This window comes from Acipenser ruthenus, chromosome 17 (assembly GCF_902713425.1).
Source record: "Acipenser ruthenus chromosome 17, fAciRut3.2 maternal haplotype, whole genome shotgun sequence".
Classification (NCBI taxonomy): Eukaryota; Metazoa; Chordata; class Actinopteri; order Acipenseriformes; family Acipenseridae; genus Acipenser; species Acipenser ruthenus.
In genome coordinates, this window is record NC_081205.1 from 6,732,412 (window position 1) to 6,754,066 (window position 21,655).

At 38.5% G+C, this 21,655-nt stretch overlaps 1 protein-coding gene and 1 pseudogene across 2 annotated transcripts; one reads left to right on the forward strand and one right to left on the reverse strand.

Annotated features, from left to right (window-relative positions):
- The window catches only part of LOC117423287 (tubulin-specific chaperone D-like), a 115,155-nt pseudogene that overhangs the window by 70,516 nt on the left and 22,984 nt on the right, over positions 1-21,655 (reverse strand).
- Positions 12,559-21,268, forward strand: LOC117423286 (zinc finger protein 750-like). 2 transcript variants are annotated; one of them, XM_034038819.3, is made up of 3 exons: positions 12,559-12,660; positions 18,055-19,703; positions 20,062-21,268. In XM_034038819.3, the coding sequence occupies exons 2-3, from the start codon at positions 18,283-18,285 to the stop codon at positions 20,636-20,638; spliced, it is 1,998 nt and encodes a 665-aa protein (XP_033894710.3). In that variant the 5' UTR covers positions 12,559-12,660; positions 18,055-18,282; the 3' UTR covers positions 20,639-21,268. The 2 variants fall into 2 exon arrangements, with proteins under 2 accessions (XP_033894710.3, XP_033894711.3); XM_034038820.3 differs by lacking the exon at positions 12,559-12,660 and adding an exon at positions 16,376-16,661.

A 21,655-nucleotide genomic window follows, 5' to 3' on the forward strand; every position in this document is an offset into this window, starting at 1 on the left:
CGTCTTAATATCCCATGGAAACAATATAGCCACATATACTCATAGGAGTATCTTTCTAACACTTTCCTTGAATTGGCAGCTTTAATGTTTGGGCTATATACAGACAGAGAGCTGGGATGGAGTTGCCCTTACCAAGATCAGATATACCCGCCTCCCAAGAGCATTGCATTCCCATGTGCGGTAATGTTGTTAAGTGCTCCGGGGACGTGACTTTAAATCTAAAATAAAAAAGGAAATCTTCTGTTGGGCTGGATTTGACATACGACTGGCAACATACAATTTTTTGAAGTTTTTATCTGGGCATTGGAAGTAATTGTTACTAGGTAGTAACATTCATTCCATATTACATATCAAAAACATAAATAATAATATTAACAGGTCTCACTTGAACATATAGTCACATTCATTTTACCAGATTATGTTTAATCACGTTACAATTAATCAAATAATACCCAGAAATACATAGGGTGATCTCCATTTCCTGGTTTGGGGCCAGTAGACTGTGACGTCACAGAGGGAGATAACCTCATGCTACTTGCATCTGCCAGTATGGAGAGCAGCCTAAATTTACCAGGTTTCAGACACCTCTTGAATGTGAATCATGTAGTGATGGATCTGACATAGAGCGAGAAAACGAGCCGTATGCCTCCGAATCAGAAGGGTCAAACTTGGAGAGAGACTCCTACAACAGCAACGCGGATGGACCGGAGGGACAGTGATGTCCGTGGATTAAACCCTAATTTTACATATAAATACAAAAATATCTGTACCTCCAAATAATAGTTGATCTCTGTATATCACAGGACGGGATGGGATGGGATTATTTTTGACAGGACAGGACTGAAGTTTCATTCCCGTGTCACTCTTATTTGTCACCCTATAACTGCTTATATGCAGAGTACAGTTTGTAAATCATCAATGGAAAGAATTTTATATATATATATATATATATATATATATATTGACAACTTGAAACGTTATGGGCTTGATGATGGTGAATGTCACAGTTTTAAGATATTCCTTGAACCATAAATGGCCAAGTATGTCATCTTGAATCCTTTATATCTTTTCTGCTGCTGATGCAGTGCTTTGCTCTGTATTTGTCAGTAAGGATTTTAGGCTGCAATGGGGAACTCTCCCAGTTTGATCATGAGACTGTGAGCTTGGTGCTGGTGAAATGATGAACCCTTTAGAAACCAGTCTTACGGATTCCTAGAACAATGATTACATGAATGACAAGTCAACAGACAGGAGGGATCTACAACCTGGAATAGGAAATTATGTATGTGAATTTGAACTTTGAAAGTCATCTTTGAAATTATAGAACGGCAATAATGTTTTTCAACTTAGTTTGGCCATCCGGGAACTTGCATGTATGAAATTCCAGGATCTTATGCCTTTCTTAAGTGGTCACGTCAGCTGAAGTACCATACCCTACTACCAGAAAACAACAGACAGGGTACCTGTATACACATTTCAGGTTAGACCCTGTATTTATTTCCTGCTCTTAGCTGTAGCTTACAGTTGTTCACAAGCACCTGTTCATGTCACATTGCGCAACTGAACATTGCTGTGGGTAATAGCTGACCACATACTGAATTATAATAATAATTGTTTACTGCACTGAATTCAAGTTGCTTTACTCCTTTATTTATATGTATTTTATTTTCCATTTCAGTTCATGCTTGAGTTAATATTTCAATAATTCTCACAAGCAAAACATAACCGATGTACTGTACTGTATAATCAGTAAACAACCATTAAGATACAGACCATGGTACAATCTCATGCATTCAAAAAACTGTATTGAACACCCCAACCACATTGGCAACACTGGCTAAATACCAGTATTGCTTAATTTCTAATTGCTAAATGTTTTTTTGTTTTTTTTAAAATTTTAAATACATTTACCAATTATTTTTTATTATTTTATCCCTATTTGGAATCGCCAATTATTTTATTATGCTCAGCTCACCGCTACCACCCCTGCGCTGACTCTGGAGTGGAAAGACGAACACACGCTGTCCTCCGAAGCGTGTGCCTTCAGCCGACCGCTTTTTTTCACACTGCGGACTCACCATGCAGCCACCCAAGAGCTACAGTGTCGGAGGACAACGCAGCTCTCGGGCAGCTTACAAGCAAGCCCGCAGGCGCCCGGCCAGACTTCAGGGGTCGCTGGTGCGCGGTGAGCCGAAGACACCCTGGCCGACCTAACCCTCCCTCCCCCCGGGCGCCGCTCGGCCAGTTGAGTGCCGCCCCCTGGAAGCTCCCGTCCTCGGTCAGCAAAGGAATAGCCTGGACTCGAACTCGCGACGTCCAGACTACAAGTGGTTAAACAAACTGACATTTGGGAAGCCATCATGGAAAAGGAGAAGCTTTATTCATACAAATAATTAAACAGGCCTTATTTTAGCTGTTGTCACCATCCAGGACCATGAAAGAAAACAAGCACTTACAACATATTATTGCATTCTAAACAAGTTAAATACACATTTTGAAGTACGTCTTTCATATTCCTGCCATCACTAGCCTTTGCCTTGTGTGTAAAGTCTGACAAATTTCCAGTGTAACATAACGGTAAATTAAAAAAGGAAAAAAAAAAAAAAGAAAGAAAAAAAATCAACCCCACTGTTCAAAGGAGAAAATAAACAAAGCTTTGAAAACTACATTAACATTACAGCCTAGTCACATGGAAATAATTCAATCTCTCATTTTTTTCAAATTTGCTGTTGGTTACGATTTATGAATTACCTGACCCAGCTTCTGCTAGTGAAAGCAGTCGTCCCTTCCAGTATGCCGTGACTGCAGAGATGCATTTCACTTTTTGCTGTCATATTTTAATCAAAACTTTACATGACTTTGCATAGCCACTTAGATTTGCCTTATCTTCAGTGAATATTATTATTATTATTTATTTCTTAGCAGACGCCCTTATCCAGGGCGACTTACAATCGCAAGCAAATACAAATATATTCAAGTGTTACAATACAAGTAATACAATAAGAGCAAGAAATACAATAATTTTTGTTCAAGTGTGACAAACCACAATTCAATAATACAGCAGATAATAGTGATAGTTACATCAGGATATGATTAAATAGTGATAGTTACATCAGGATATGATTAAGTACAAAATACTACAGGTTAAATACAACTATATCGTCATTTTTTGAAACACTACATTAGGTATCCTACCCTTTCCTGCAACGGAACTTCAGTTTCAACAGCAACAACTCCGGCTGATAATTTTATTTTGCGTCTCCACACATACGAGAGTGCTCAGAAGCGTTTCGCCCACGTTGGTTTTGCTTACACAGTACATTACTAAGGCCCTACCTTTTTCACGGCCGTGAAAAACGTGACACGGACCGTAAAATTAATTCTTCACCGTGAAAACTATCTATAACAGGGGTCTCCAATCCTGGTCCTGGAGGGCTGGTGTCCTTCCTGGTTTTGTTCCAGATGTACCTTAAATTATTTAATTTCTAATAAGTACTTAATTGATCCAATTAAGTCATTTAGGGTACAGTTGGAACAAAATTCAGGAGAGACACCGGCCCTCCAGGACCAGGATTGGAGACCCCTGATCTTGGACCCCAACTGGCTCATTATAGCGAAGGTGTACTGTATACTCTCTCATTGAGAATGATTTTCAGCGCGAACACTACCACTTCCTGTTTTGTTTTGTTTTTGTTTTTTTTCCCCCGGAGCATTTAGGGTACGCAGCTTGCGTGTTTGCATATGCCTAGCAGCAGGGTTGATTTTGTGTACTTTTACTCTGTGATTATAAACTTGTTTCAATTTCAAAAGTACACTGGACAGGATTTATTGATTGATACTTAACAGCAGCCAATAACTACTCTTGGCTCTGCTCACCGATTGGTAGATATGGGCATCCGGGGCTATATATTTTTTTAATTCTGTTAACTTTTTAAATAAATACAAATAACAATAAATAACGTATTGGCATTTACTTGAACAATGTAGCTTGAAAGTAAAAGTCCAGAACATAAATATCAAGTAATAGGAAATGGAAAAACATGGAAACTACTTCAAATGGAAAAGAGTAATGTTGAAACGGAAAATCATTCTGGTGTACAAATTACACACACAAATGGTTTTGGATATTACTTATTCATTTTATTAATACAGATTGACACTAATCGAGATACCACTTCTTTAGGAGATTAGCATGACCTATAGAAAATCTGGAGCAGCTTCCCCTTTTGGCTGGTGCTTGCAGTCTGCCACAAAACACTGCAATACACAGCTTACTAGCTTTAATTTGTATTAAATTAAAAGTACGACTACTTAGTGTAGAAATCACATTAATGTTTGTTAATGTTTAATGTTTAAGACTTTCAATGTAATACTGTAGCTCAATTTTGCCAGAACGGCTAGAAAGCAAACGCAAAGTTAACCCATTCATCAATACCTACATTTTTATACTGATTATCTATGTTTGCACCATGACTTTTAGCATCCTAACTGCCTGGACACACCGGCGTTTTGTGTGTTTTTATTTTTATTTATTTTTTATAAATTTAGTCGTCGCCAATTTTTTACCCCGGTTTTCTCCCCAATTTAGTATGCCCAATTATTCTATCTGTATCCTCGGCTCACCGCTCGCAACCCCCCCGCCGACTTGGGAAACGGCGGCTGGAACACGCGTCCTCCGAAACGTGCTCCTGCCAAGCCGTCATTTTTCGCACTGCAGATCCACAGCGATGCCACCAGACCTATAGTGCCGGAGGACAACACAGATCTGGCGGCTCCACTGCAGAACCACAGCTGCCTCTCTCTCCTCTGTCCTAATTCTCCTCGACCTCTCTGCTGCCTTTGACACTGTTGATCACTCTATTCTACTCTCTTGCTGACCTGGGGATCTCTGGCACTGCTCTGGCCTGGTTCTCCTCCTACCTCTCCAACCGCACTTACCAGGTAACCTGGCGTGGAGCAACCTCCACACCTCACCCTCTCTCAACTGGAGTCCCCCAAGGGTCAGTCTTGGGTCCTCTCCTGTTCTCTCTCTACACCCGCTCCCTGGGCCCCCTCATCGCATCCTATGGTTTCTCATACCATTTCTATGCTGATGATGCTCAGATTTTCCTCTCCTTCCCCACCTCTGACTCCACCATCTCCTCCCGTATCTCTACCTGTCTGTCTGCTATTTCCTCCTGGATGCACTCGCATCACCTCAAACTCAACCTCTCTAAATCTGACCTCCTTTTCTTTCCCTCCTCCTCCCCCTCCTCTGATCTCTCTATCTCTGTTCCTCTGGAATCTACCACACTCTCTCCCTCTTCCTCAGCTAAGAACCTTGGAGTCACCCTGGACCCCTGCCTCTCTTATTCCCAGCACATCTCCACTCTGGCACGCACTTGCAGATTCTTCCTGAGCAACATCCGAAGAATCCGACCCTTCCTCACCAACTATGCTACCCAGCTCCTGGTCCAGGCCCTGGTACTCTCCCGCCTAGACTACTGCAACTCCCTCCTGGCTGGCCTCCCTGCGTCCGCCACCCGTCCGCTCCAGCTCATCCAGAACTCTGCTGCTCGCCTGGTGTTCTCTCTACCTCGCTTCGCCCATGCTACTCCACTACTCCGCTCGCTCCACTGGCTCCCAATCACCGCTCGCATCCAGTTCAAGACTCTTGTACTAGCCTACAGATGCCTTGATCAGACTGCACCCAGCTACCTCCAGACCCTCATCTCTCCCTACACCCCCACTCGACCTCTCCGCTCCGCATGCACTAGAAGACTGGCTCTACCTCCGCTACGCTCCCCTGCCTCCCGAGCCCGCTCCTTCTCCACCCTTGCTCCGCAGTGGTGGAACGACCTTCCTACAGATGTCAGGACTGCCCAGTCCCTGACCACATTCCGGCGCCTCCTTAAGACTCACCTCTTCAAACAGCACCTGTAGAACTCCTCTGTTGTATCCTGGGACACTATCACCCTTCATTTAAATATGCTTTATTTTGCTCTTATCCGCCCCCTATTTTACTGCATTTAATCCTGTACCTCAGAATATTGTAATCTGCCAAGTGTTTAATCTGTAGTATTTTGTACTTAATCATATCCTGATGTAACTATCACTATTTAATCATATCCTGATGTAACTTTCACTATTATCTGCTGTATTATTGAATTGTGGTTTGTCACACTTGAGAATTATTGTATTTCTTGTTCTTATTGTATGACTTATATTGTAACACTTGAATGTATTTGTATTTGCTTGCGATTGTAAGTCGCCCTGGATAAGGGCGTCTGCTAAGAAATAAATAATAATAATAATAATAATAATAATAATAATAACAGGCGCCCTATCGGCCACAGGAGTCACTGATGCGCGGTGAGTTGTGGATTCCCCTGCCGACCTAAGCCCTCCATACCCGGGCAGCGCTCAGCCTATTTTGCGCCGCCCCCTAGGAACTCCCGGTCACGGTCGGCTGTGACATAGCCTGGATTCGAACTTGCGATCTCCAGGCTATAGGGCACACCCTGCACTCCGTGCAGAGGGCCTTTACTGGATGTGCCACTTGGGAGCCCCTTTATTTTTATTTTTGAAATAACTATTTTAGGCAGCAATTTAGCTGGCCGCCGGCTGGAAATGGGAAGGCTGCACTCCATTGAGTACATGCCTCGGAATCTGTGTCATCCATCAACTGCTCTTTATTAAACTCAAACAGGGTGCTTTCAAATTAAAGAGGGCCGTCTAGAGCATACACTATTCAAAACAACACCTGCAGTCAAATGTAGACAAGAGGATTCAATACTTCCAGCCTCCAGCAACAGGCATTCCCCCACCTAGCGAACATGAGGATATGCAAATTCTAGTCAAATGAAACATCTTTAACGGGGGCTTGATTAGAGGCTGCTATCTAGAAGTATTGTGTTTCTTTCTGTTTGTCTAACTGTTTTCAACTAAGCCCCAGATAAAGTACTGTACATACAATTCACGTTATACACAAACTTCCAACATTCATATCATAAACTATTAGGTAAAACCATATGAAATCTTCAAGCCAGAAAGCTTTCAGCAGGAGCCAATTAGATCTCCACATTCAACTTAAATCTCCCCATGCAAATAAAGAAACAAAACAATGCTGTAGTAATATAAACGGAGAGCCACACTGTTGAAATTCCCTTCTGCGCACAGTTTCGGAAAGGATGTGAACAGGTTATTAACAGGATGTTGGAAAACACTCAGACTCAACAGCACCACATAATACCAGATTAAGTTGATTTAATTTATTTTTCTGCTTAATTCACAATAATTGTTCGAGCATTGCCTGGGTGGGGAGGGCTTAGGCCAGGGCGTCTTCAGCTCACTGTGCACCAGCAACCCTTGTAGTCTGGCCGGGCACCTGCTGGCTTGCCTGCAAGCTGCCCAGAGCTGCGTTGTCCTACAACGCTGTAGCTCTGAGCTGGCTGCATAGCGGGCCTGCAGAGTGAAATAAAGCGGTCGGCTGACGGCACACATTTCGGAGGACAGCGTGTGTTCGTCTTTGCCGCTCCCGACTCAGCACAGGGGTGGTAGCGGTGAGCTGAGCTTAAAATAACACAATTGGCTGTTTCAAATTGGGAGAAAAATTGGGTAAAAATCAATTGGCGACTACTGAAATTTAAAAAAAAGTAGCCCTCAGGCTTGAAATCTGACAACAAATGGCCAACACCCAACACCCAGTAAAAATATTCATCTCAAGGTTGCCTGGTAAAGACTCATTTTTTCTGGGTGTTTCTTAAAACAAAAAACAGTAACTCTGGCATACACCCATTTTCACAAATGAAAACATATTTGTCACAAGTGCCAATGTCATCAAGTCAAATTTAAACAGAGGGTGTTCCCTGTGCCACACAATGCTGCAGTGAAGGTGATGAGTGTTCTCAGACATTCTGTTCCAAAGGTACCGCACTGAACTCATTGAGCCTTACCAAATCTGAACCATGCGTCAAATTAAAAAACAGTGTCAAAATGTTTTACATGTGAAACACCCATTGCTCTTGAGATACAGCTTTAGCAATTAACATTTGTTTCACAAAACAGTAAAACATAACTGACGTAATACCAAAAGAAACACTCAAATCCAGTAAAAAAATCTAAGCCAATTGAGATAAATCTGACTGAAACCGGTTTGCGTGTTCCACACCTGCAACAGGCTTACGAATTAGTATTATACTGTTGAAAGACAAAGGCACAGCTGGGTTGCAGATATTGGTGCACCTTTAGACGGAGCTGCCCAAGTCACTTCGGACACACCTATCTTAAACAGAACGCTCAAATAGTAAAGTCACTGCCTGATACTGTGTGTTAATAGCACGGCACAAAGAAAGAAACTGGAATTTCTTGTAAATTTCAATTCTCATAATGATTTAGAGAGACTCCACTACTCCTAAATGAACTTGCTTGGAATCGCAACCAGCAGAACAGAATCGCTTTGATTATTAAAAGAACTGTTAGGGACAAGTAGGAATTAAAGCCAAGCCCCAAGGTAGCACTTAAATGCGTCATGCAGCCAACTGAGCTTTACAAAATCTACAGCACAGAAGAGCAACACTTCAAGATATAGTCAAGGGTATGTATAAGTCCCTTACTCTTATGGAGATTGGGCGCAAAAAGGTTAAATATGAAATAATTAAGTTGACAGACCTTTTGGATTGCAACTGTTTAAAACAGCGTTTATTGGTGTAATTTTTCAAAGTTCTTTTTCTGGAAATAATAAGGAATAATAAGGAAATTAGATACAGTAGGTATAGGTATATAGGGATAAAAAGAACACTAGAAAATAGGCGGAAGTTACTATGAATAATAAATGGAATGCTTCTGCTCATTTGAATAAGTAGCACATATCACTCATGAAGGATGACTACAATGGAAACAACCATGAACTGATATTGTATCCACACAGTATGTGTCATCAGCATGTTTTCTATCAGAAGTGTCTTAAAAAAGTTTAAATAAGCTCCTACAATTTCTTCTCAAGCTCATGTCCACTATGTTTTACTGAAAGCATGCGTCACACTCTATAATGTGATGCCTCGCCAACAACCAAAAATCATTCTGAGTCAGGTCTTCTTCCATTAGCAACTTGTTACAGTTCATGCAATTTCCATTACTGATGCAGTAAAATGTTGTGAAACGGTCTTCTGCTGCCACCATGTCACTATCAAACCTTACCAACTTAATATTGAAAATCATCCAGGCTTGGGATTAGTGCTATCCTGTCAACAAAGTCATCTGTAGGGTTAACCAAAACTTCCTCCCTACAACATAAAGCTAGTTTAGAGAAGCTCCCATTTGAAAATAGAACCTCATTAACTTGTGATGTGGCGTCATCAATAATAGAACCGTTGTTAGGTGGCACAATCCTAGGCACCAATAATACACATCAAAACAATTGTCTACTGCACTATACTGGTCAAGTTTTACCTTATCAAATACAGTTACCATTATATGAGAATCTCTGAGAAATGATGGCAAGACATATTCTGTAAGATTTACTAGAATTATTTTGCTTTGTGTACTTTAGGAATACAATTAGAAAGTATTTTCTTTAAGTATAATAAAGAAAAAGATGAAAAACAAACACGAGACCATTTGTTCTGTCGCCTGTTTTAAACGTGTGCAGGTCTGCTTTTGACTCGTGCTTTGAGGAACTTCAACACAATGTGCAAGCTGTGAGACTGAAGGATAACGTTTCCAGCTCCATTCACTGTGTTAGCACGAAGATAATAGAAAGCATTGTTAATGCTCATTACACTTGTTCTTTAACAACACTCGGGTGCCAAAGGCCACACCACCTATTCGTAATAGGAGCGTTCTTTCAAATGTTCTCTATTATGCAAACACAAGGAGCAGCTATTGAAACCATGTTCCATCGTAGTCGCAGGGAAAGTCTTCTTTTTGATACATTCAATTTCACTCCCAAACTTTAAGACACCCCCACCCTGAAACGTATTGCGACAGGCAAGATCTGATTCAATCACGCAGTATCATCAGTATGTTAGCGCATACCGGTAATTTAATCCACATATTAGTTCCATCTCTCTGGACAGTGAGTGCTTTCCCCAGTAACCTGATTTTTGGTAAAGCTTGTAAGAAACTAAGTCAAGTAGAGAAACATTTTTAGCAAGTGTCCACTTAGGGGTTGATGCGTTCAATCTACAGTATACTCCGTCGGGAGAAACCATAGCTGGATTTTTTTTTGTTTTGTTTTGTTCGACCACTTTACAGCACCACGGAATTCTTAAATCTTCACAACTTTTTTTTTTTAAACTGCAATTAACTCTAGGTATCTGAAAACTATGTGACATACAGCCTCCTTAACTATATAACCCTTGCCAGGATTGTGCATAATTACTTCAGTGTTCATTTTGCCCTGTTGCTTGGTGAATTGATACTGGTATTACTCTTGTTACAGGTCTCAATACCTAACGCTGAAACCGAAAGCTCTAAACAAAATACATAACATAAGCTTTCAATAAGAAATCGCCACACTATCAAGATGGTAATGGTGGGTGAATACACCAGCAGAGGGATACTATTTATATAAAAATGTTTAAAGTGACTGCTACAGGAAGAGACCCACTTTAAGACAACATGAGGAGTAACCTCTAGTCACCAAGTATCAGCAACATTTACTGTACACACAAGAAAATAGACACAAGAAAAAATCAGCCAGAACAGTGATCACAAATAAAGACAGTACTGTAGCACACACACACACACGCGCACGCGCAAGATAGTTAAGGTTTGTCAACAGGAGAAAAAGGTAAGGTCCCGGGGCACTAAAAACTAGTATAAAGTTGGGGAAACTGAAAAGTTTATACCAAAAACATGCTGCCATCATCTGTCTGTACCTGGTTTATGGTATTCCTGGAAAAAAAAATAGGAATATTTACAGTATGTTTGTTCAGTGGTCTGGACAGTTTCTTTCAGCAAAGTAGGAAAGTCACAGTTTCCAAACAGCCTTAAAATCTTGTAGGTAATGTACAGTTATATATATATATATATATTTGAAATATGTTCAGACTGCTACTTTGTCAATTTTCTTTATATTGGCTCACTTTCAAATTGAAACTTGTAGGTGTTGGCTCAAGCTCATTAAAACCGTTGTGTGTTTTAAAGATAATACATAAAATACAAATACATTACAAACACTATACATTACTTTTTTAAAGTATTCATATCATGGCCCCTTCCCCAAATGTGACCAAATTCAAATGGATGTCCTGGGGCATTAACAGAGGTGCATAAAGAAAAATGATATCCCCCAGAATGTCTTTCCAAAAAGGAAAAGGATTTTGCCTATTATGTGTATTGTATGCCCCCACCCACAGTTTATAAACTACTTGAAATAGTTGAGGGATATTCAAAGATTTGTATATTCTGTAAAGCTGTTTTGAAGCAATACCTAACACCCCTTAGAGTCATTTTGATGCAAAACAGTTATAGTCTGTAGTTTCGGGTGAGATAATATGCAAATCTCACATTACAGTCTCTATGCTGGGAAAGACAGTCCAGTTTCCACACTATGGTGTATAATCTTTACAGGCATCAATACAGGCCAATGAATGAATGAATGAATGTGTGTATATATGCACGTGTATTATATATATATATATATATATATATATATATATATATATATATATATATATATATATATATATATATTTTTTTTTTTTTTTTTTTTTTAAATAACATTATTATTACTTCAGTGTTTATTTCAATTTATTTATTCAGTGTTCAATAAGTGAACCAATTAACGGAACAAAAGAGTTTCATTTTTCTATGCTGAACATTTTCGGGGGATTTTTTTAGGATACCGCTGAGCATCAGTCATTTCAAAATTGCAAGTGAAACCTAGAGACACATACTGTATGACCATTGCTGAATATTTTAAGCAGTAATACATGTTTCTTAGAATTTCCCTGTGGTTAGAACTGTTTTCTCTCTGTTACAAACATTGATTCTTCATTAAATATTTTAGAAAAAGAAAGCATTCATAAAAATAAAAGCATATAGCTGTGTTAAATATATACAATGACTTGTGTACGAAACAATAATTTGTTTTTTTAGCCTACAATTTAATATTGGGACTTTAGCAAATATATTTCTATGTATGGCTTAATTACTTTTTACCATATTTGTCCCTTTATTCATATAACAGCATCAGTATTGACAATTCAAACAGCAGCTCAAGTCTCCCTGGCCCATTCATCAGAAATGGTGGGATGGCTAACATAAGCCTCTGCTGAATGCAGAGGGCATGGGACAAAGAAAAGAACAAAAGCCACACAAGTGAACAATTACCTGTGGCACAGTCAGAGACACCTGTTTATGTAAACTAGGCCGGCTTCTTTTCAAGGGCACGAAGCAACAAGAGTTCTGTGGCTAAAGATCAGGTGTGGAGGTGACTCTTTCAGTTAGCAAGTGCTAACAATTAAACAAGAGGAAAAAAAGGAACCACATGAACTGTTGCTTGGGGCTGGGTTTATATCAGGTGCATCTCTACAGCCTAAGGGCTCAACTCCTCTGCTTTAAATCCCTCCCACTGAGAACAACACAGCTTCAGTTTCACCTAGCAATCAAGAAGTGAGCAGGTACACCTTCCTGCACTGGGCTTTTACAAACCAAACACACACAAACATATGTCAGGTAAGAAAAAACTTATTCGGATATCAAAATATCTTTCTTTTTTTATTAACCTATATTACTTTGTATTGCTAATTTATCCAGGGGGGTACAGCGATAGTTGTCAACTTCTGAAATGCATTGAGAATTCAATACAGAACAAAACAATAACGCAGGTCTCGAGTGTGCATCATTTCTTAATCATTTGAAATTTTATTTGTAAAAAAAAAAAAAAAAAGTTATTTAAGCTGACTAAACCTCAAACTATATTTTTTTTAAAATCACAGACTGCTTATTTATTAACTTGTTTTCTATACATTTGCAAGCTTTGACAGTTTTTGATATATATATATATATATATATATATATGTATTTATTTATTTAAAATACAATGGCTAGTTTTCATTTCAAAGTTTGTAGTAGCCCAACCTGTGGTTAAATACCCATATTTTAACACTTATATTGGTATTTTGACCAATCAATTGGCTTCGCTATTACAGTTTACAGTATGTAGTGTTACGGAAGTTCAATTATATTTTCAATCATGGTTTATGCATCTTAAAAGACCAGTGAAAATGAAAAAGATTAAGAAATATGTTTTCCCTCACCGATTCAGTGTTTTTCTTGCATTAGTACTTCAATTACTTGTATTCACACAAGTACTTTTATGCCGTGCACCTGTTTTTTGTTTTCTTAGCTGGAAAAGCTAAACAAGCATGTATATGTAAGATGTCTCAAAGCAAACGCTATACTCGTCTCAAAGCAAATATTCTTACTGTAGACATTACTACAAAATAAAAAGTATACATTATTAATGATTAATATGATTACTGAAAAGAGTACAAAAAGCTATCTGCAAGGAAAGAATTTATGATACCGAAAATGTGGGTTAAAATTATTTTCCGAGAGAAAAAGTTACTATTTATTTGTATTTTATTTAAAAATTGAATTAAAGTACTTACTACCCAAGTTACTACTGCCACACAAATGTGATTTTAGATTAAATCTGCTACGTTTAGAGTAAAACGAGGAAATGTAACTAGAATTAAAAGAATTATTATCTGTCACTGTGAGAAAAACAAATGATACGGGTGACTTTTTGTTTTACAATTTTACACTGAGATATGTAATGTATCCACTTGTATACAGACATGGCCACGCTCAGGGTTTGGAGATTGAGTTTACTGGCCAAACATCGTCGGGACAAGCTTGGGCAGAACTACATCTATGACCAAAAGTTTTACATCACCCTATAGAATTAGCTAACTTAGCTTCATAAAGTCAAATGAAACCTGCTGAATAATATTACGTTAACATATTGAATTCCATACTGCTCTGTAGTTTTCCCATATACATACCTGAAAAATGTGACATTTCGAAATATAACATGAAATACTGTGCTACTATTATTGCTTACGGTAGACATTTGCGATATCATTTTGTAGTTTCTTTGATTACACAATGTTAAACAAAAGATCATAGTTTTTTTTTTGTTTGTTTTTTATTTATGTCTCAATCCGAAAATTCTAGATGATGCAAAACTTTTGGCCATTGCTATAGTATGGAGCAATCCTAGTACGACTAGTTGCAGCAAAACCCCTACTTTAGCAGATGAAAAAGGGGTTTTTGGATTAAAAAACAACAAAAAACACAATTTTTATTGTTGTTTCTAACTTCTGTTGTCTGACAACAGTGAATTTCCTTGGATAGTGCGTCAACTTCAAATCACTCTGGTATTTTAAATATGACAAGTCATTAAAAAGCCGGACCACTGCTTTTGAAGTAAGCTTGGGATGGTCAGTGGTGTGTGCAGAACAATTTAAGGTTTTATTTAAGAAATATGCATTCATATAACTCCTTGTCCCCTTTCGAGATGCGTGCGAATGTGTGGAAAACATATCTTTAAAAAAAGCTATTCAGTTGCATTGCTGGGATCATGAGATGACAAATTATGGGAATGATTAATTTGATATGTTCTAAAATTTTAAAAAAATAAATAAATCACACTGACACAGAAAAATAGCAAAAACAAGTTTTAATATAACTCAGGAGGTTGTTCCAGTGTTTAATATTATTAAACACTGTATTAATATGTAAATGCTTTAATTTAGTTTAGTATTAATATGTAAATGCTTTAATTTAGTTTATTTGGATTTAATTCTGAACTTACACTGTGTCAATAACTACTGTAGTCTGTATTAGAAGCTATCCATGGCCTGTTCTTTTCATGAAGGAGGAACTCAAATATATGTCCCTGCAGCTGGTCAATCCTTGTTAATTAAAATCTCACAATCTGCAATTCTAGACTTCTACAATACGTGAGTCTCACCATTACGCTTACATACATCGAAATGACTATCCGTTGACATTTCAACAATTTGCATCAAAGCTCTTCAAAATCTTGGGAAATTTTGGGAAACTTTTAACAGGTATTGTCTAAAAAAAAAAAAAAAAAATAATAATAATAATAATAATAATAATAATAATAATAATAATAATAATAATAATAATAATAATTTTAAAAATATAATGTAAAAAATAATCCTTTAGGTTTACTCCCGTATATCAGGATCTCATACTGTGTACTGCATGTTTAAACTTTTAATTGGCAGGGGTTAGCTTTTACTGTAAGTAGTGTTTTCCTTATTTCATAAGAAATACTAACCAAAATCCTTTAGGTAATTATGAAGAGATAAGCAGCAACCACATTATCAATTCTATCACAGTAAATTACACCATGTTCAATTATTCTAATACAGACCATTATTTCTGTTAAATACAGTTAGTAGGGGGAAAAGTGAATTTTGGTAAATGTAAAACTACATTCCAGGTTTTAGGCAAAATATATAGAATGCAAACCTAAAAAATGTTAAGACAATTTTTTTTGTTTGTTTTTATTCTATTATAAAAGTACTATACTGCTTCCATTCCTTTAAACAAAGTGAAATCTGTGACATCTTTATATTTGAATACAAATGCTGACCAACAACAGTGTTATTAGAGAAAGCCATGCACTTGATTGTTGTGGCAACACTGGTCTTCCCCCACAGAGTGTGTAGAGATGGAAGTGTTCAGAAAAATCACATGCTAGCCGGTGTGAACTATAGAGTCCATTCACTGCTGGTCTCTGTATGCTGTAGCCTGTCTCATAGGGAGACGCACGTTAACACTACCTGAAACTGCCCAACCCTGTTACTGACAAAAACAAAATAGTGTGTTAAACAAACAGGTGGTATGTGTAGCACTGTAGGCGCATTTAGTTATAATGTGTGCTCATTTTATTACATTCACATAATCTGAATAAAATTATAAAATATTATGGATAGCAATGAGTTGAAGGGCTAGACAGCTAATATTGTTGACTGAATGGGTCAGATTTGTTAAGGTCTTTAATTCAAAATGCTATTTTCTCAATTTTATTGTGTGTGTGAATGAAAAATCTAACTAGTATTACTAAAATACTGTGAATATCTAAGCGATTTAAGTAATGAAAAACAAGTAGGCACAATTAATTAAGGCATTGAGAAAGGCTTCTGGTTGAAACATTTGTCAAATAATTTTAGAAGTATCATATAGTATGACTATATTGTTGATAGCTTTGCAACATTAACACTTTTACTAAATAAATGAGGCATAGTGTTGAAAATCATTTCAAATTTCTCAAGTTAAGTATATGTTAGGTTTGAAATTAACTCACCCCCAACGATTTTTGAATGCATGCGTTCCCTGCTGCAAATAATCCCAGATCAATATTCCTTTATGTGCAATAAAGCTAGCTTTAAAATAAGGGTTCTCACACAAGCACAACTTGAGGAACAGCCAGTTCCTAAATCTGTGATACGATCACAATTCCGATAGGAGCCAATTAAAAGGAACCTCAGATAAACTGGTTGGAACGTTCACTGGCACTCCCAATTCAGTCTGCTGCAGATCAATCGAGATGAAATACTGAAATGTACCAACACTTCAATTGTTCAGATACATCACTAGTACAGCAATGCCACAACATGCCATCCTCCGTAAAGGTAAAGGTAATAACATTTGAATTATCAACAGTATAAATATTTTATGAGGCGTTTTATTTTTTTTACTGTTAATTCTTTGCAAACTTGTGTAATGCCTAATTGCATAACAATGGCTACATCAGAAAATTGCAAAACAAAAAGAGCAGGGTTAATTTAGGTGCTAATAATAACAAATTATTTAGATAGAAATTATAATTATGGCTTAAGCTAGTCTACCCGTTTTATGAAGCCTTTAAATCTGAAAAATATTTTATCATATGAAATTCAAAATATGGTCAAACCTTTTTCCTTTTACTTCTTTCTGGTGGTCTCGTTCTATATACATATATTGGAACTAAAAAATAAATCGTATTTAGCGAGTATTTCTTCTTTATTTGGCTAAAGAATATGCTCCTAAAGAATGTTTTTTATTGCATTCAAGGTGGCCACTTGAATGAAAATCTGTTACCATAAAAAACTGCAATTGTTTATTTAGTTTTAATTTTAAATAATAAAATCACCATATGTATAACTAATCTCACCATTAGAGGACATAAACCACAATAGTTTAAAAAGAAGCCATTTCTATTTAGCAATAGCCTGGATTGTACAGACTTTATGGGGTTTCTGATAAAAGATGATTGCATCAGGTTTTACTTCTACAATTAGCGTAAAAAATCCTGCTGCTGAAGTCATGGGAACCAAGCTGCAAGAGGTTCTCACGCCTCGAGTAGAAGTTTGTATAAGGGGGACATGTTGGTACTAGCCTCCTCTGCTTACCTGCCAAGAAACTCATCTTGTTAAATAAAATGATCTTGCTTGGCTCTTGACAACTGAACCACAGCAAAGAGATATAGTTCATCATTGTTGTTTCATCACAAGATCCAGAAATCTGCCCAAGTCAGCTGTATGCCATCAAACTGCACTTGCATGGCGTGACAATTTTAACCTCAAGTTTTAACAGCCATCGGCGCATATCCTCCCAACCCCCAACAGTAAAGGCTTCAAAAAGTTTATATAAACCGCTCAAGTATTTGAAAAGCTTCTCCACATAAAGCAAGCATCCTGTTACAGCCTAGATAAATATTTGGAAAATGGGATTTGTCTCTTTAATGGGACCAATACATATTATGATTAAAGCTCTGGTAAATACTGTTGAGCAGATTTTAAAATTGAGGTTGAATGTCTGATTGAATAGCGGCATAAGACTGGGCAACAGCGCCGATTTATTTTTACTGAATTCCCCTCTCCCCTTTAGTAACCTGAAACCTAGATAAACAGGATTAACGGGACCAGTTAAAAAGTATTTCTTCACCATGCAAAATAGAACAACACTGCATTGTAAAGAGAAGTTGTGACATCTCATCACATTAACATATAACCACATTAACTCCTTTTCATTTGTCTCTTACAGATCCTGCACAACCCCTTGTTACGGTGATGATAAACCCTAAAGTGTTACTGGCTTAAAACCAAAAGCCCTTTTTAAAGTGTTGTCATCCCAGAGACGACTACGAAAACCTGCAGCACAGGAACAAGCCAAGCCAAGAAGGCTGGGAAAGTGAAGACCTCCAGGTGTCTCACACGACCGGTTCTTCATCCTCTCTATTCCGCATTGCTATCAGTTGTATCTCCACCAGAGATGAACCTTACAAAAGAACGCAAACCCAAAAAACCTCATTACATCCCGAGACCTCCCGGGAAACCATTTAACTTCAAGTGCTTCCAGTGTCCATTTACTTGCAATGAGAAATCCCACTTGTTTAACCACATGAAGTATGGTCTGTGCAAAAACTCTATCAACCTGGTCAATGACCAAGACCGCAATGGGAAGTCAGCTAAGATAATTTCGACAGACTCCCCGCAAAAGGTTCAGACTGAGCCTGCTGGCAAATCTAGTCCATGCAGAGCCAGTACAAGCGCACCTGCAAAAAGCGAGATCCCAACTGAACAAAGAATCAAAAAAGATGAAAGAGCAGAGGATTTTAAGAATCAAGAGCAGAGCAGAGCTCAAAGTCCAAAAACAGCCCCCCAGAAAGAACAGCAGCCCAAGCCAGCTGCAAAAGAAAGCGAAGCAAACAAACACTCAGAAAGCATTGCAAGAGTAAGACCTTCAGCCTTTGTCCCGATCGTGGGACATAGGCCTATGAATACTGTGGAAAGCAGTAATCCTGCTCCATTAAGTTCCAAACCAGACAGTAATTCTCCTCTGCCAGTCCGATCTGCCTTTCATAATCCCATTGGGCCCTGGAGATCAGGTCCAGTTTTTATCCCACCTGACTTTTCTCACAAAGTTCCGTCTGGCAAGATAGCGGGCCCAATTCCTAACTACATACCTCCCATGTTTCCAGAATACCCTCCTTACTTCTTTGCAGAACACACACTGCCAGCTGTCTACCAGCCCTACTTCTCTCCTGGAAACCCCCATGAGAGTGAAAGCCCACACTTTCCGACATATTTCTCCCCAGACCAGAGGCACTTGCTGCCCCATGCTTTCCCAGCTCCAGGAATCCCATTTCCAGGACCTATACCACCTTCAGCTATAGAACATCACTACAGATACCATCAGCATGTCCAACAAAGTCCCCCTTACCATTTTGGAATCTACCGGCCTGCACTCACTGAACATGCTTTTCAAGACTTTAACCCAAAACCAATGCACCAAATGGAAGGTTTCACTAGAGATGCAGGTCCTCATGTACAGGTAGCCAACCAGTCTCAATACACACCCTTAAAGAGTCCAGGTGCTTCAGATTCCCAGAAGAAATTGAGGCCTGCTGTGATCACAGAGGTGGGCATCATGGACCACGAAAATGAAAGAGGGGTGAAAATGAGCCCCAGGGCAGGGTGTGCTGCCACTGGATCCCCAGACAGGCCGAGCCCAACTAACTTCACAACGAACAACCTGAATCCAGAAAGCGGTCAGGATCTCTCTGCAAATACCATTTTGAGCAAGATGACCCACTCCAAACAACCAAAGAACAGTAGCATTACGGGTTTCCAGCCAATCAGAATACTAGTGCATCCTCCAAGTTTGCCTGACAACGACCGTCTTGCAGACAGGTAAGAATAACATTCCACTTAATGCATGTACTGTAGACGAATAGACAAAAAAGGTTTAGTATGTAGATTACATTGTTAATATTAATTCAAAACCCTTGCATTTTCAAATCTGTTGAAAATGTAACCGGTTTTTGGTTCACTTTTGACTATAGGCTTCTACAATACAGAAAAATCCACTCTGTGTATAAACCTTTTCAAAATAAATATAATATCTAACTGCTGAAATTCTATTAAAAACTAAGAAAATATTTGTTTCATATTAGGGTAAAACTATACTATTTTCATAAAACTGTTTTATATTAAAAGAGAAACTGCCTTTTATTTTTCTGATAAAACATTTTTTATTTTCTGTTTACAGAAGAGATGGCAGCGTCTCTAACTCCGAGTCTTCTTCTGACCACGAGGAGGAAGACATGGCACCTCTCAACCTTTCCACAAAAGCTCAAGCTGAAGAGGAGCCCTTAACCTACACCAGCGCAGCCCATTGGGACACTCTAGCGACAGTGGACAGCCAGGACATGCCCTTAAACCTATCTGTTAAAGGCTCTTCCAACCCAGAGGCACCAACCGCCAAACTGCCTCAAGCCTCGCCACAAAGGGAAAGACGTTCCAGCAGAGACTTAAGGGGCAAAAGCCCGGAATCGGGAGGAATCGATAACTACGACGAGCAGAAACAAACAGCAGCCTTTGCCCTTTGCCAGCTGGCCTCCTACAGCTCCCACAAACTCAGTGGAGAGCGTTCAGCCATCCCTTCTAAAGAGGAGCGTCCCCTTCTTCACAGCAGCAACTCTGCCGTTTCCACGGTGACAGAAGATAAACCCAAGGAGAGGGGACAAAAGAGGTCACACCAATCTCAAAAGCTTCAAGTGCAGGCCAAGAAAGCAAAGCCAGACGAGCCTGGCAGAGTATTTAGAAAGAGGCCACGATGTTCATAAAGCATCTTACTCAAAAGTGACCGAATGGACTATATTTTGCTACCAATACATCAGTGCAGTGGGATGGACTCATATACTGTATATATGGACTTTTAAAAAGCTGCAAAGGATTGTTCCTTCATCTTTTGGTATTTGTTTTGCTTGTATATGAATGTATATTTTCCAATAAAATATGGTTTTAAAATGACTTTTAGTTTTCAACATTCCTTCACAATAAATAGGAGTCATATTACATTAGATAGCCAACATAAAATCCGTTGTAATATATGACTAGAAAAAACACAGCTAAAACAGTGGATGTTACACCCAGAAAACTTTTGTTGCTCAGTATCTCAAGGCAAATGACTGCTTTGTAATAAGACAGGGTCCCAGTTTGACTAACGACAACAGATTCAGCTCTCTTAGCCAATATGGCTGTTTTACAATGGAACCCAACTTTGTAGAATAAAGATTTTCTAATAGTCTATATTCAAAGAATCATGTAGATTGTATAAGCTATTGAAGTCTGGGACATTAATAAGTGTATGAGTTTTTTGTAAAATCCTTTGTGCGCTGTACTGGGGATAGGTCACAGGCCAGAAAGCTTATTTAAAGTAAAGAAAATTAAAACATATTTATTGCTCCCAAGGGAAAGCACAAAGGTGACATTTTTGTAAAATAAATGTGTAACATGTTTTTAAATTTAAAATAAAATGTGGTCCACTGGTTTGCGTTACCTTAATTAGCAAAATGATAGCTGAAAATCAGAAACTACAGGCTTTGGGTGAGGAAACAAACTTTATTTTAATTGAAACTCTACAGTGAGTAGCCCACTCTCTGAAAATATCAGAGGGGGTAAAAAGTATGGAGGTGTTCTTAAGATACATACCGTCTGGGAGTCTAGATGGAAGCAGTAGGCCTCTCCTTCCCAGTTCTGCCAGGGCCAAGCAGCCCCCATGCCAGGCATTGTCCGTCTCCTTGAAGCTAGAACAGAACGCCATTACTCCAAATGCACCGACAAAGCAAAGCAACACAGAC